At 61.5% G+C, this 13652-nt stretch overlaps 1 protein-coding gene across 1 annotated transcript in view; it reads right to left on the bottom strand.

The window, feature by feature from the left end:
* LOC128978686 (hexokinase-2) overlaps nucleotides 1-12868 on the bottom strand; it is a 39175-nt gene extending 26307 nt beyond the window's left edge. The window contains exons 1-2 of the mRNA XM_054396638.1: nucleotides 12795-12868; nucleotides 721-883 (exon numbers count right to left, since the gene is read on the bottom strand). Coding sequence (XP_054252613.1) covers nucleotides 721-883; nucleotides 12795-12857 — 226 coding nt within the window. The 5' untranslated portion in view covers nucleotides 12858-12868. The remainder of the gene's footprint in view (nucleotides 1-720; nucleotides 884-12794) is intronic.
* Between the last annotated feature and the right edge of the window lie 784 nt (nucleotides 12869-13652).

The raw sequence follows: 13652 nt of genomic DNA on the forward strand, positions 1-13652 counted from the left end.
CTGGTGCTGCTTGCCTGGCAGCAGAGCCCAACCCCCACCTGGCTACAGCCTCCCCTCAGGTAGTTGTAGACAGCAATGAGGTCTGCCCTGAGCCTCCTCTTCTCCAGGCTGAACACCCCCAGCTCCCTCAGCCTCTCCTCACAGGGCTGTGCTCCAGACCCCTCCCCAGCTTCGTTGCCCTTCTCTGGACACCTTCCAGCACCTCAACATCTCTCTTGAATTGAGGAGCCCAGAACTGGACACAGCACTCAAGGTGTGTCCTGAGCAGTGCTGAGCACAGGGCAGAATAACCTCCCTGCTGCTGCTGGCTGCACTATTCCTGATCCAGGCCAGGATGCCATTGGCTCTCCTGGCCCCCTGGGCACACTGCTGGCTCCTGTTCAGCTACTATCACCCAGCACCCCCAGGTCCCTCTCTGCCTGGCTGCTCTCAGCCACTCTGTCCCCAGCCTGCAGCACTGCTTGGGGTTGTTGTGGCCAAAGTGTAGAACCCTGCCCTGAGACTTGTTCAATCTCATCCATTGGCCTCTGCCCACCCATGGAGCCTGTCCAGGTCCCTCTGCAGAGCCTCCTACCCTCCAACAGCTCAACACCAGAAGGAACCAACTCCAACAGATCATGGGGGGGTGCCAGCCCTGTCCTGGCAGTGCCCTCCCTCCTGGCACACGTTGGCATGTGGGCTGTGCTGTGCTGGGAGGCAGCAGCTGCCCTCTCACAGTACCTGTCCCATCCGGGGTGGACCTCACGAAGGTTGGCAGCATCTTGACGGAGGCAGTGGGGTTGGTGTCTGCCCCCAGCCCCTTCTCCATCTCCTTCCCAAAGCGCTCACACACCTCCTGGAGGGTCTCCTCGGAGAGCCTCATGTGGTACAGGTATTTGTCAATCTGCAGGGTGGAGACAAAGGCCAAAGGTCAGCTGAGGGCTTGGGGACACCAGCAGTGACCCTGTGACAGCCAGGACGGCACCCAGCTGCCCTCAGCCCTGAGGCAAGGAGCAGGTTGTGACCCTGAAGGGTGATGAGGATCAGAGGGCTGGAGCTGCTCTGCTCTGGAGGCAGCCTGAGAGAGTTGGGGTTGTGCAGGCTGGAGAGGAGAAGGCTCCCAGGAGACCTTCTGGTGGCCTTCCAGGATCTGAAGGGGGCTACAGGAAAGCTGGGGAGGGACTTTTGAGGGTGTCAGGGAGGGATAGGACTGGGGGGAATGGAGCAAAAGTAGAAGTGGGGAGATTGAGATTGGATGTTAGGAAGAAGTTGTTCCCCAGGAGGGTGGTGAGAGACTGGCACAGGTTGCTCAGGGAGGTGGTGGAAGCCTCATCCCTGGAGGTTTTTGCAGCCAGGCTGGAGGTGGCTGTGAGCAACCTGCTGTGGTGTGAGGTGTCCCTGCCCATGGCAGGGGGTTGGAACTGGCTGAGCCTTGAGCTCCCTTCCAGCCCTGACAATTCTGTGATTCTCTGATTTGGCTGTGCCAGCACAATGCCAGCAGTGCCACAGCAGCCTGACTCCAGGCACACCCCAGCACCACCCCTGCAGCCCTTCCTCAGCATCCACAGAGCTCACCCAATGCCACCCCACAACCCCCTCAGCAGCATCCTCTTGCCCAGGCAGGTGCCAACGTGGGAATGCCAAACCCCAAAGAGCTGCCAGTGCTCCACAGTCACCCAAACAGGTTGCAACACAAGCAGGACCCAAACCCAATGACCTTCCCTGTCTGGGCCATGAGTCAGGAGGTCAGAGCCAGAGGTTTTCCAGCCCTTCCTACACTGTGGTGGCAACTTGACCCTGACCCCCAGGGGCTCTTCCTGCATGAAGGATGCCTGGCAGGAATCACAGAATCCATGAGTCCCAGAATGATGTAATTGGAAGGGACCTCTGGAGCTCATCCATCCCAACCCCCCTGCTCCAGCAGGGCACCCACAGCAGCTTGCCCAGGGGCACCATGTCCAGGAGGGGTTGGAAGCTCTCCACACAAGGACACTCCACAACCTCTCTGGGCAGCCTGCTCCAGCCCTCCAGCACCCTCACAACAAACAACTTTCTCCTCCTCTCCAGGTGCACCTCCTGGGTGCCAGTCTGTGCCCCTTGTCCTGTCCCTGGGCACCAGTGAGCAGAGCCTGGCCCCAGCCTCTTGCCCCCCACAGCTCCTTTAGCTCTTGCTGAGCATTGCTCAGCTCCCCTCTGGGGCTGCTCTTCTGCAGGCTCTCAGCCCCAGGGCTCTCAGCCTTTGCTCCTCCCAGAGCTGCTCCAGGCCCCTCAGCAGCTTCCCAGCCTGCCCTGGACTCTCTCCAGCACTTCCCAGGCTCTGCAACTGGGGAGCCCAGACCTGGAGGCAGGACTGCAGCTGTGGCCTGCCCAGGGCAGAGCAGAGCAGAGGGGCAGCAGAACCTCCCTTGCCCTGCTGCCCACACTCTTCCCCATGCCCCCCAGGACACCACTGAGGCCTTCTTGCCCCCCAGGGCACATTGCTGGCTCCTGGGCACCTTCTTGGCCCCCAGCACTCCCAGCTCCTTCTCCTGCAGCTGCTTCCCAGCAGCTCCCCCCTCAGCTGTGCTGCTGCAGGAGGTTGTTGCTGCCCAGGGGCAGGTCCCTGCCCTTGCCCTGCTTGAACCTCCTGAGCTTCCTCTCCCCCAGCTCTGCAGCCTGCCCAGGTCAAACCTACTGCACACTCAGCTCTGCTGAGATCACCTCTGCAAAGGGTTTCAGAGCCAGCAGCTCCTCAGCCCTCAGCGCTCTGCAGCAAACAAGGCAGAGTGGCACCAGCAGTGTGGCACAAGCAGCATGGCACCAGCAGCATGGCACCAGCTCTGTGACACCAGCAGCATGGCACCAGCATCATGACACCAGCAGCACGGCCCCAGCACCATGGCACCAGCAGTGTGGCCCCAGCACTGTGGCAGCAGCACTGTGACACCAGCAGCATGGCACCAGCTCTGTGGCACCAGCTCTGTGACACAAGTGGGTGCCATGGCCAGCGAGGGCAGGAGCCCAGTGCCCGCTGCTCCCTGTGCCCAGGCTATGGAGCTTCCTGGCTCCTTCCACAAACTGCACCGAAGCCTCTCAGCCTTCCCAGAAGGGCCTGGGGAAGCTCCTTCCTGCCCCCTCCATCCCTGGCACCCTGTGCTGGCAGGGGGCAGGGGAGGGCTGACGTGGCCTGGCTGCCAGCTCCCCCGCGCTGCCCTCTTTCAATTAACTTCACTTAGCAGTAATTAAAGGGCAGCAGGCAGCCCCGTGCCGGCCCGGGGGGAGCTCCACCCTGGCAGCTCACCTGTCTGCAGGCACGTACCAGGAGGTCACCCTGCAGCCAGCAGGCTGGGGGGGTTCATGGGGCTGTAGGAAATGGGCATTTGGGGGGTGACTCATGGCCACCTGCCCCGGCGTCACCTCCAGCCTGGATGTGCCCTGGGCTGGGCAGAGCAGGGCAGCTCCACTCAGGGTTTGGCTGCCTGCAGGTAGGGCTTGGGGTGCTCCAAGCCTGTCCTTCCCCCTCCCTGCTCTGCTGGAGGTTTGGAAGCCAAATCCTAGAAGGTGGAGAAGATGGAGAGGGCATGGTTGGGACACTCCAGGAGAGATGCTCCATGGAGCCCCAGGCTGGTTGGGGTTGAAGTGACCTTCAAAGCTCATCCACTCCAACCCCTGCAGCCAGCAGCCAGAGCAGGCTGCTCACAGCCCCAAACAACCTGATCTGGTGCCAGGCTTGGGGCAGCTCACACCTCTCTGGGCAGCCTGGGCCAGGCTCTCACCACCCTCAGTGCCAAACATTTCTCCTTCTCTCCACTCTCAATCTGCCTCTTGGAGCCCAATCCATCCCCCCTTGGCCTGTCCCATCAGGCCCTGCTCAAAGCTCTGTCCCCAGCTTTCTGCTCAGCCCTTGAAGCACTGAGAGGCCACCAGAAGGTCTCCCTGGAGCCTTCTCTTCTCCAGGCTGCACAACCCCAACTCTCAGCCTGGCCTCCCAGCAGAGCCCTTCCAGCCCTGCCAGCATTGCTGTGGCCTCCTCTGGTCCCTCTCCAGCAGGTCCCTGTCTGTGCTGAGGGCTCCAGAGCTGCCCCAGCACTGCAGGGGGGGTCTCAGCAGAGCACAGCAGAGGGGCAGAATCCCCTCCCTGCTGGGGCTCTATTCCCTGGCAGCCACATCCCCACTGGAGTGATGGAGAAACCCTTGGTGCCTCCAGCCCCTTCCCATTAACTGGGAGCTGAGAGCAAGCCCCCACCCCAAGCTGGAGCCCAGCAGGCTGGAGGGAAGGATCAGTGGAAGGAACCCAGGAGCTTTCCCAGTTTTCCCAGCACTATTTACCAGCTCCTCCCTATCTCCATGCAGCAGGAACTCAAACACTCCCCTCCTGCCCCTCCTGTTTGTTTTTCCTTGCTGGAAATTGCCACCCATGTGCCCAGGTCACAGGCACAGGGATGGCAGCTGCTGCCCCAGGTCACCTCCAGCTCCTTTCTCCTCATTCTCCAGCTCCATCCTGAAGCTCACCTCTACCCCAGCCCCGGGGTAGGAAACTTCTCCCTGAGCTGCCCCGATGGCTGTGGATTGATGCCACCAAGCCAGGACACAGAGCCCAGCCCCATGGCTGAGATGTGAGCCACAGCCAAGCTTTACCCTGCTCCCAGGGCACCTCAGGAGCCACCAACCTGCCCCTTGGCACAGGGAAGACCTCAGCCTGGATCCCATCTCCTCTGCAGCAGCTGACCAGGGGTGTTGGTGATCCTTAGAGACAAGCCTGGGTGCTCTGCCACCCAGCAGCCTCCCATCCCCGTGAGACCCTCCCTCACTGGAGCCCTTCAGCAGCCTGTGGGGGTCAGGGGGTCCCAGTGAGACCACCCTGAATGGGAAGGGAGTCCCAGGGAGGTGTCTCCATCCCAGCAGTGAGGTACACAGCAGCAGGGCCCAGGGCAGAGCTTCACCCTGGCATGAACCAGGAGGTGCTGGTGCCTCTCTTCTGCTCCCCACCCTGACCCTCCTTGCTTCTCGCTCCGGGCTGGCAAGATGCTGCCCAGGGAAGGCCTCAGCCTGCAGGAGATGCTTGGGAAGCATCAGGAAGGCATCGATGTTAGTCCTGCCCAGGGTGCCAGGCAGTGAGGGTGCTGTATGCACCTCCTCCAGCACCCAGAACCCCAGCGTGGGGAGGACCATGGAGGCTTCACCTGCCCCCTCCAGGACTGGCACCACTCAACCATGGAGGCTTCACCTGCCCCCTCCAGGACTGGCACCACTGGACCATGGAGGCTTCACCTGCCCCCTCCCCAAGACTGGCACCACTCAACCATGGAGGCTTCACCTGCCCCCTCCGGGACTGGCACCACTCAACCATGGAGGCTTCACCTCCCCTCCCCAGGACTGGCACCACTGGACCATGGAGGCTTCACCTGCCCCTCCAGGCACCCTGCAGCACGTCCCTCATGCCCCCCACGCTCCTCCCCAGCAGGCCTAATCTCAGTGTGAGGAACCTGCTGACCTGCTTCTAATCCCCCAAGCTCTCTAAACCCAGGATCATCTTCTCCTGCCCACGTAGTCAGCGTCCTGCTTGGCAGCTGGGGCAGGGCAGCTCTGGCAGCAGCTCAGCTCCTTCTCCAGAGAGACCACCTTGGTGTGCACCTCACCCCCATGCCAAGCCACAGCCACCTCTGTGCCAAAGACGCCCAGCCCCATGCCCACCTCCGTGCCAAAGCCTCCCCACATCAAGGCCACCTCCATGCCAAGGCTTCCCAGCCCCATGCCCACCTCCATGCCAAGGCTTCCCTACTTCACAGCCACCTCCATGCCAAGGCTTCCCAGCCCCATGCCCACCTCCATGCCAAAGCTTCCCTACCTCAAGGCCACCTCCATGCCAAGGCCTCCCAGCTCCACAGCCTGGGTCATTGTCCCAGTGAAGCCCTCCCTGCACCCAAGCACACCTCCAATCCTAGCAGAGTTGTGGCAGGCCAGAGGAATGAGCCTGCAGCCTGGGGGTCCCTGAGGACAAACAACCTTCTTGGCTGTTTAATCCTTTTCTGAAATCATTGCCAGCTCCACAGAAAGAAAGTCGTTGGGTTAGGAACTGGATTGGGGCAATTTAAATTCTGGAAAGCTTCCACCAGCAATCAAAGTGTTTCCTTGAGGAAATCTCAACAAACTGAACACAGGAGGAGCAGACTTCAGCTGGGGGTGCTGGGTGTGCTCTCTGCCCAGGATGGCTGCACCCAGGGCAGGACACTGACAGCAAGAGCTGGACCTAGGGAGCTGCTGCCGGGGTAAGGAGCCTGATGCAGGCAGATCCCAGCTGCCAGCTCAGGGCTGGCTCCAAGGCCCAGCCAATTTTCACACCTAGCATCTGCTGCCGGGTGCTGGGGAAGTGCCCAGCGTTGCCCTTGCCAGCTGCAAAGCCACCACAGGTCAGGGCACATCCACCCCGAGGCTGAAGAAACCTCAGGTTGCCCAATTTTTGCTGCCAGCTGGAAGCTGGGTGAGTTGTGCCATGCAGAGCCATGCTCCAAATCACCCCAAAGCCAGGATGGCTTTGCAGCAACAGCCACACACTGCTGAGACACTGGCACAGGCTGCCCAGGGAGGCTGTGGCTGCCTCCTCCTGGAGGTGTTGAAGGCCAGGCTGGATGAGGCCCTGAGCAAGCTGGGCTGGTGGGAGGTGTCCCTGTCCATGGCAGGGGGTTGGAGCTGGATGAGCTTTAAGGTCCCTTCAAACCCAATCCATTCTGTGAAGCTAAGAACTCATGGATCCAGCACCAGCACCACAGCTGGATGATGCCTGAAGACTTCTCTTCATCCTCCCATCAGGACTAGACCTATGTGGTCAGTGCTGAAAATGTATCACCCTGCAAAGGTCTTCTTCCCATTCAGTGACACTATCCAAGAAGGGAGAAATGGTCCAGAGGAGGCCACCAAGATGAGCAGAGGCTGCAGAACCTCCCCTGTGGGGCCAGGCTGGGAGAGTTGGGGCTGTTCAGGCTGGAGAGGAGAAGGCTCCAGGGAGACCTCAGAGCAGCCTTGCAGTACCTGAAGGGCTCCAGGAGAGCTGGGGAGGGACTTGGGACAAGGGCTGGGAGTGCCAGGATGAGGCACAATGGCTTTGAGCTTGGAGAAGGGAGACTGAGACTGGAGATGAAGAAAAAATTCTTTGCAATGATGCTGGGGAGAGCCTGGCACAGGTTGCCCAGGGAGGCTGTGGCTGCCTCCTCCCTGGAGGTGTTCAGGGCCAGGCTGGATGAGGCCTTGAGCAGCCTGGGCTGGTGGGAGGTGTCCCTGCCCATGGCAGGGGCTTGGAGCTGGATGAGTTTTAAGGTCCCTTCTAACCCAACCCATTCTGTGAAGCTGTGAATTCCTCAGCTCATGTCTGCAAGATGCAAAGTTTGCAGCACAGCTACTTGCAAGGGTGGAAAGCCCCTCCCGGCCAGATCCATCCCACCTCACACGGGGGGTGGTGCAAAGCAGGGAGGCTGAAGGATGCTCTGTCCCCCACTGCAGTCCTGAGGGCCCTTTTTCCCATGGCTCAGTGGCACGTGGGGTAGGATGGCATCAGAAATGGAAATTACAGCATGAGAGAGGCTTCCGGCACTGTGCCACCGCTTCCTGCCCAGCTCACGGCGGTGAGGCAGGGCCAGGGGCAGGGGCAGGGGGAGGGGAAAAGGAAGGGGAAGGGGCAGGGGAAGGGGCAGGGGCAGGGGCAGGGGGAGGGGAAAAGGAAGGGGAAGGGGCAGGGGAAGAGGAAGAGGAAAAGAAAGGGCCAGGGGGAGGGGAAGGGGCAGGGGAAGGGGCAGGGAAACAGGAAGGGGAAGGGGCAGGGATAGGTGAAGGGGTAGGGGCAGGGGAAGGGGAAAGGGAAGGGAAAGGGAAAGGGGAGGGAAAGGGGAAGGGGAAGGGGAAGGGGAAGGGGCAGGGAAAGGGGAAGGGGAAGGGGAAAGGGAAGGAGCAGAGGAAGGAAAAGGGAAAGGGCAGGGGAAGGGGCAGGGAGGTGCAGGGCTTGGGGCACTTTGCTCTCCTACAATGTCCTGGCTGCCTTTCCTGTTACTGATACCAGATCTGGGAAAGGGAAGCTGCTCATCTGGAGTCTGGGTTCCCAAACCCACGTGTCTGCTGACAAGCAGACCAGGAGCCACCATGCCCAACCCTCCAGCATCTCCCTGCTGCAGGATATGCTGAATTCCAGCAGTGTTTGGGGGAAAAAGCACAACCCTGAGGCAGGATCCCTGGGTTCTGGGTTGGATTCTGTTCCTTTTTGGCAAGAGAAAGGCAAATATTTGTTGTGGAGAGGAACAGCAGAGAGGTGTTCAAGTTGGAGGAGGGCTTGAGCACTCCTAACCCCCAAGGGTGCTGAGCCAACCCTCTCTCCAGGGTAACCTCTGCCTGGAATCAGTTTCTCTTTAAATCCCTTCCCTCCCTTATCCCTGTTTTTAACTCTTTGTTTAAAAGCACTGAAGTTTGTCACAACTCCGCCTCTCTCCCTGCTCCTTTCAGAGGGAGATGCTGCACCAGCACCCAGCAGCTACTGCAGGACAAGCTGGTGGCTATGCTCCCACCCTGCCCAGGTCAGCAGTAGGATCGGGGAAACTGAGGCAGAGGGAGCAGTCCTGGGTCACTGAGGGCAGTGTGGTGAAGCCAGGAAAGTCTCCAGCACAGAGAGGATTTAATTTCCTGGCTGAGCACCACAACCTGGCACACACTTCCCTGCTTTTATCAACGGATTGGGGCAGGGCACGGCAGCACCGACCCTCCCCACGCACCGAGCACCCCAGCCCCGCGTCGCCGTTACCCAGCCCCGGCTGACTCAGCCGCGGGAACCGGCTGGGCCCCTCCGCCAGCCCTCCCCACCTTGGGTGACACAGTGCCGATGCTTGGCTGCACCCAGCCTCCCCCAGCGCTGACCCCGGCAGCAGCCACACCGAGGGCTCAGCACCACCCGCTGCAGCCCCACGTGCCCTGCCCGCAGCCAAGCCTCTGATGACACAGCCCCGGAGTCATCCTCAGCCGGAGTGAGTCAGAAGGTTTCTTGCTGGGCCGGTTCCTCCCCATCCTCACCACCCCCTCCGCTGCCCCAGGACAGCAGCTGAACCCCATGCTGGAGGTGGAACTGGGCACCCACAGTGTAGAAATCACACTGCAGAGCATCCGCGGGCCCCGTCCTCGGCTGACCCTGCTGCTCCCCAACCCCTCTCACAGCCCAGAGACACTGGGAAAGCCTCCTGGGTGCCAGCCCAGGGGTCACACACATCAAGCTCTCGCAGCTCCCCCAGGCCCTGCCGGCCCACGCATCCTTTCCCTCCCATTTTAACCCCAAAACGTCCCAAGGATCCCCCTCGGATGCTGCATGGAAGAACTTCACCACTGCCGAGGTGCTCAGAGCACCCCACAGTGGCTGGGGAAACTGAGGCTGAGCCCTGCCTAGGCTCTGCGGGGCGGCGCTGGGGAGAAGCCAAGGAGCGAGGGGGATGCAGGATGGCTCCTGAAGGATGGGCACAGCCAGCTGTTGCCCTTGGCAGGCCTAAGAGAGGCTGTTACGTTGTTTTCCAGGAATTCGCAGTCAGGAATTCTTCCCACAGCCACCCAAGAGCCTGCAAGAGGCAGCCAGGGAGGAATCTGCTGCCTGAAATCAACACCCCCCCCCCCCCCCCCCCCAACCCCTCCTTTCCCCTGGCACAGGGAAAATAAAGGCAGAGGAAAACCTGCCCCTGCCTGGGAACGGGACAGTGAACTCCCTCCCTGCTTCTTCCTTCTTTGGAAGGAGGGATGGGCAGGAGCTACCAGCCTGGTTCCTCGGCTCACCCGGCTCCCGTCGCACGACGAGGCCGAGGGTCGGGGAGCAGGAAGCGCGGCGTGAGCCGGCACATCCGACGGCAACGTGGCTCCTCCAGGGCCAGCTCCCCAGCCGGGCTCCCAGAGGACGCTGCCGAAGTTAATTAAAGTTTGCACAATCCCTCGCGAGCCAGATAAGGCAGAGCCGCAGCCCCCCGCCGGCCGGGCAGGAGTCGGGACAGAGGTGACAGCACCCCTGGGGCAGACAGAAAGAGTGAGTTTGTGGAGGGAGGTGACAGCCCCCCGGGGTGGGCAGCAGGCGTTCGGGGAGGGGACGGCACCCCTGGGGTGCGCAGCAGGAGTTTGGGGAGGGGACAGCACCCCTAGGGTGCACAGCAGGAGTTTGGGGAGGGAGGTGACAACCCCCCTCGGGTAGGCAGCAGTTTGGGGAGGGAGGGGACAACTCCCCTCGGGTGCGCAGCAGGAGTTTGGGGAGGGAGGTGATAGCCCCCCTGGGGCGGGCAGCAGGAGTTTGGGGAGGGAGGTGACAGCTCCCCTGGGGTTCACAGCAGGAGTTTGTGGAGGGAGGTGACAGCCCCCCTGGGGTGGGCAGCAGGAGTTTGGGGAGGGAGGGGACAGTCCCCCTGGGGTGGGCAGCAGAGCTGGGAAAGCTGTTCCAGGTCCAGAACAGGAGGAAAAATCCTGGGTTTGGGGGTGATTTTCAAGGCTTCAATATGGACACAGCCCCCAGCAGATGGTGAAGTTTCTTCCTTCCCACCCCTGAGCCTCTTCCCTGCCCCATCCATGACTCGGACACCTGCCAGGCTGCCAGCCAAAAGCCTTTCCCAAATGTCCTCAAAGTGCAGGTGAAGCCTCTCTGAGTCAGATAACAAATTAAATCTCAGCTTTCCAAGAATTCCAGCCCTTCCACCTCCCTGTGCTGAGGACTTGCTCGCACTTTCCTGGGAAGAGCAGCAAGCCAGGAATAATTTACGCAGCTGAGCATCCAGCTTGGAGCTGTGGCTTCCTTCCCCCCCAACCCCTGACCAATCCCTGATGCCAAGCCAAGCTCCATGCCCCCATCGGAGCCTGCACTGATCCCACCTTGGCCTCCCCAGGGAGATTCAGTTGTGACTGAAAAGCACCCAGAGCAATCCCAGCATGGGGGTGACTGCTCAGGGCCTGGCCAGCAGAGCCAGGAGCCCCCCCTGACAGCTCCTGGATATTTTTCCCTCCCCAACATCTCAGCGACCTCCATCCTCGGAGCCAAGAGGGCTGAGCAGATGCCCCTCGAGGTTTCACATCCCCTTGTCACGGTGGGGAGTGAAGCCAAACACCTCACCCTAAACCCTTCCTTCTCCATTATTTGCAGCTAGCTCCTGATAAGGAACTGGAGAGGCCGGGAGGCAGCGGCGGGGCCGAGCCGCTGGCCTATTTCTGCCGTCGGGTTACACAACCCCTTCCCGTGGCTCCGGCTGTTGCACAACGCCGGGACGTGGCCAGCGGAGGCAGAAGCTGTGGCCAGGGCTTGCTTTGGGTCCAGGCCCTTGGGTCTGTTGGGCTTGGGGGGTCTTGGGTTTTTTTTCTTGATGCTCTCTCCGGTTTTACTTCCCCTTTAACAAGGGTAAAGGGCCAGCATGGCCAGCTTGGTTTCTCCATCGTTATCTGATGGAGCGAGTCAGGGCTCCTGCACTTAGAAATCTGAGGTTTTTCACCCCCTCCTCCCCCCCAAATCCTGACCCCCTGCAACACCTAGGAGCTGGAACCCCACAAACAGGTCCTGCCACACGACCTCAGCAGCCAAACCCCTCTCTGGTGTATCCTCAGATGCCCTGAAGGCTGGCGGGGAGCTGGGGCAGAGCCTGAGCCTTCCCGCAGCATCTCGCAGCCAGGAATTTTTTTTCCAGGAATCCTTGAAGGCTGCCGGGAGCCCAAGCGCTGTCCCGGCCACACAAAGAGCAGAGCCACTCGCGTGTCCCCAGTGCCTTAACTCTGGAATTTCGAGTGACAAACGCGAATCCCAGCCGGATGCTGCGACTGGGAGTTGCAGTCCGGGAACAGGCTCTGGGAGCCATAAATCAGGGGAGGGGGCAGCAGGAACGCGTTTGCAAAGTGCAGAACGCGGGAGGGGGCACAGCCTAGGGGGGCACAGCCGGGGGAAGGGAAACCCGAGGGGCTGCCTTTGACATCCAGCTCGGAGCAACTCCCCCCGGCCCCAGGACTCCGCTCCCGGCAGGGACGTCGCCTTCTCACCCCGGGGCAGGGAGGGTCCCGCCGAGGGGCCGCAGGTCCCGGCCCCGGGGATGCTCGGAGCCGGCGGCAGGAAGCGGCGACACGTGCTGCGGGGGTGGCCCGGGGCGCGGGGCCCGGGGAACGGAGACACTCCACACACACACCCCCTTTCCTCCTCCTGCTGCTGCTCCTGCTCCGCGCCGCCGGCCCGCGGGGGGCGCCCGGCCCGCGGGGTCCCGCAGCCGCCGCCGCCGCCGCCGCCGCCGCGGCACGTACGGCACGGAGCGGAGAGCGGGGCCGCCCGGAGCCCGCCCGGAGCCCGCCCGGCCTGACCCGAGGTTCCCGGCTCCCCGGCGGGGTCCCGTTCTTTTCTCTCCTTTTTGCTCCTGTTTTAACTTCTTTCCCTTTTTTCCCCCCTCCTTTTTTCTTTTTCACTTTTTTTTTTTTTTTCCTTTTTCTCCTTCTTCCCCTTTCCTTTTTTCCTCTCCCTCTTTTTTGCCTTTTTTCTTTCTTTTTACTTTTCTCCCTCTCTTTTTCTCCTTTTACAATCTTTTCCTTTTACTTTCTCCCTTCTTTTCTTTTTCCTTTCCCCCTTTTTCCTTTCCTCCTTTTTTAACTTTTTTCTCCTTTTTCCCTTCTTTTTTCCCCTTTCCCCTTTTTTCTTTTTCTTTTTTAATTTTTTTCCTCTTTTTCTTTCTTTTACTTTCTCCTTTTTCTTCTTTCCTCCTTTAACACTTCTTTCCCCCTTTTCCTCTCTTTCTCCTTTTTACTTTTCCCCCTTCTCCCCTCACCCATATTTCCCCGGCTCAGCCCCTTTGTCCCTCTTGCCGGGTTCCCCTCACCTTCTGCGCCTGGTCATGGTTGAGCTCGGTGAAGAAGTACGCGAGGAGGTGGGAGGCGATCATGGCTCGGCGGGTGCCCGGGGCGGTGGGTACCCAGTGAGGTTGGGTGCCCGCGGTGGTGGGTGCCCTGCGCGTGCCCGGCGTGCTGTGCTCGCGGTGCCCGATGTGTGCCCGGCGGGTGCGCGATGTGTGTGCCCGGTGCCCGGCGCGCTGTGTTGGCGGTGCCCGGCGCGTTCCCGGCGCGGTGCCCGGTGCGGTGCCCGGCGCGGTGCCCGGTGGCCGGAGCGGGTTCGAAGCGGGAGCGGCCCCCAGCAGCTCGCGCCGCGGCCCTCGCGCGCGACAATGTGGCTCATTGAGGAGGTTCCCTGCCCACGGCTGACGCCGCCGAGCCGCCGCCGCTGATTGGCTGAGCCGCGAGGGTGTGTGCCGCGCGCGGGGGACAGCGCGCGCCGCTAGGGGGCGTCCCGGAGGGGAGGGGGAAAAAGGAGGGGCTGGGGGGGGCGAATGGGGTGAGGAGGGGGATGGGAGGGGAAATGGGCAGGACTGGGGGCAACTGGTGTGGAGGACTGGGAGAAACTGGGGTGGGGTGCTGGGGGTACTGGGAGGAGCTGGGGTGGGGTGCTGGGGGTACTGGGAGGAGCTGGTGTGAGGTGCTAGTGTGGGGTGCTGGGGGGAACTGGGATGAACTGGTGTGGGGTGCTGGGGGTACTGGTGTGGGGTGCTGGGGGGTACTGGGAGGAGCTGGGCTGGGGTGCTGGGGGGAACTGGGATGAACTGGTGTGGGGTGCTGAGGGGTACTGGGAGGAACTGGTGTCGGGTGCTGGGGGGTACTGGGGAGAACTGGTGTGGGGTGCTGGG

Source organism: Indicator indicator, chromosome 38 (genome assembly GCF_027791375.1).
Source record: "Indicator indicator isolate 239-I01 chromosome 38, UM_Iind_1.1, whole genome shotgun sequence".
NCBI classification, from domain to species: Eukaryota; Metazoa; Chordata; class Aves; order Piciformes; family Indicatoridae; genus Indicator; species Indicator indicator.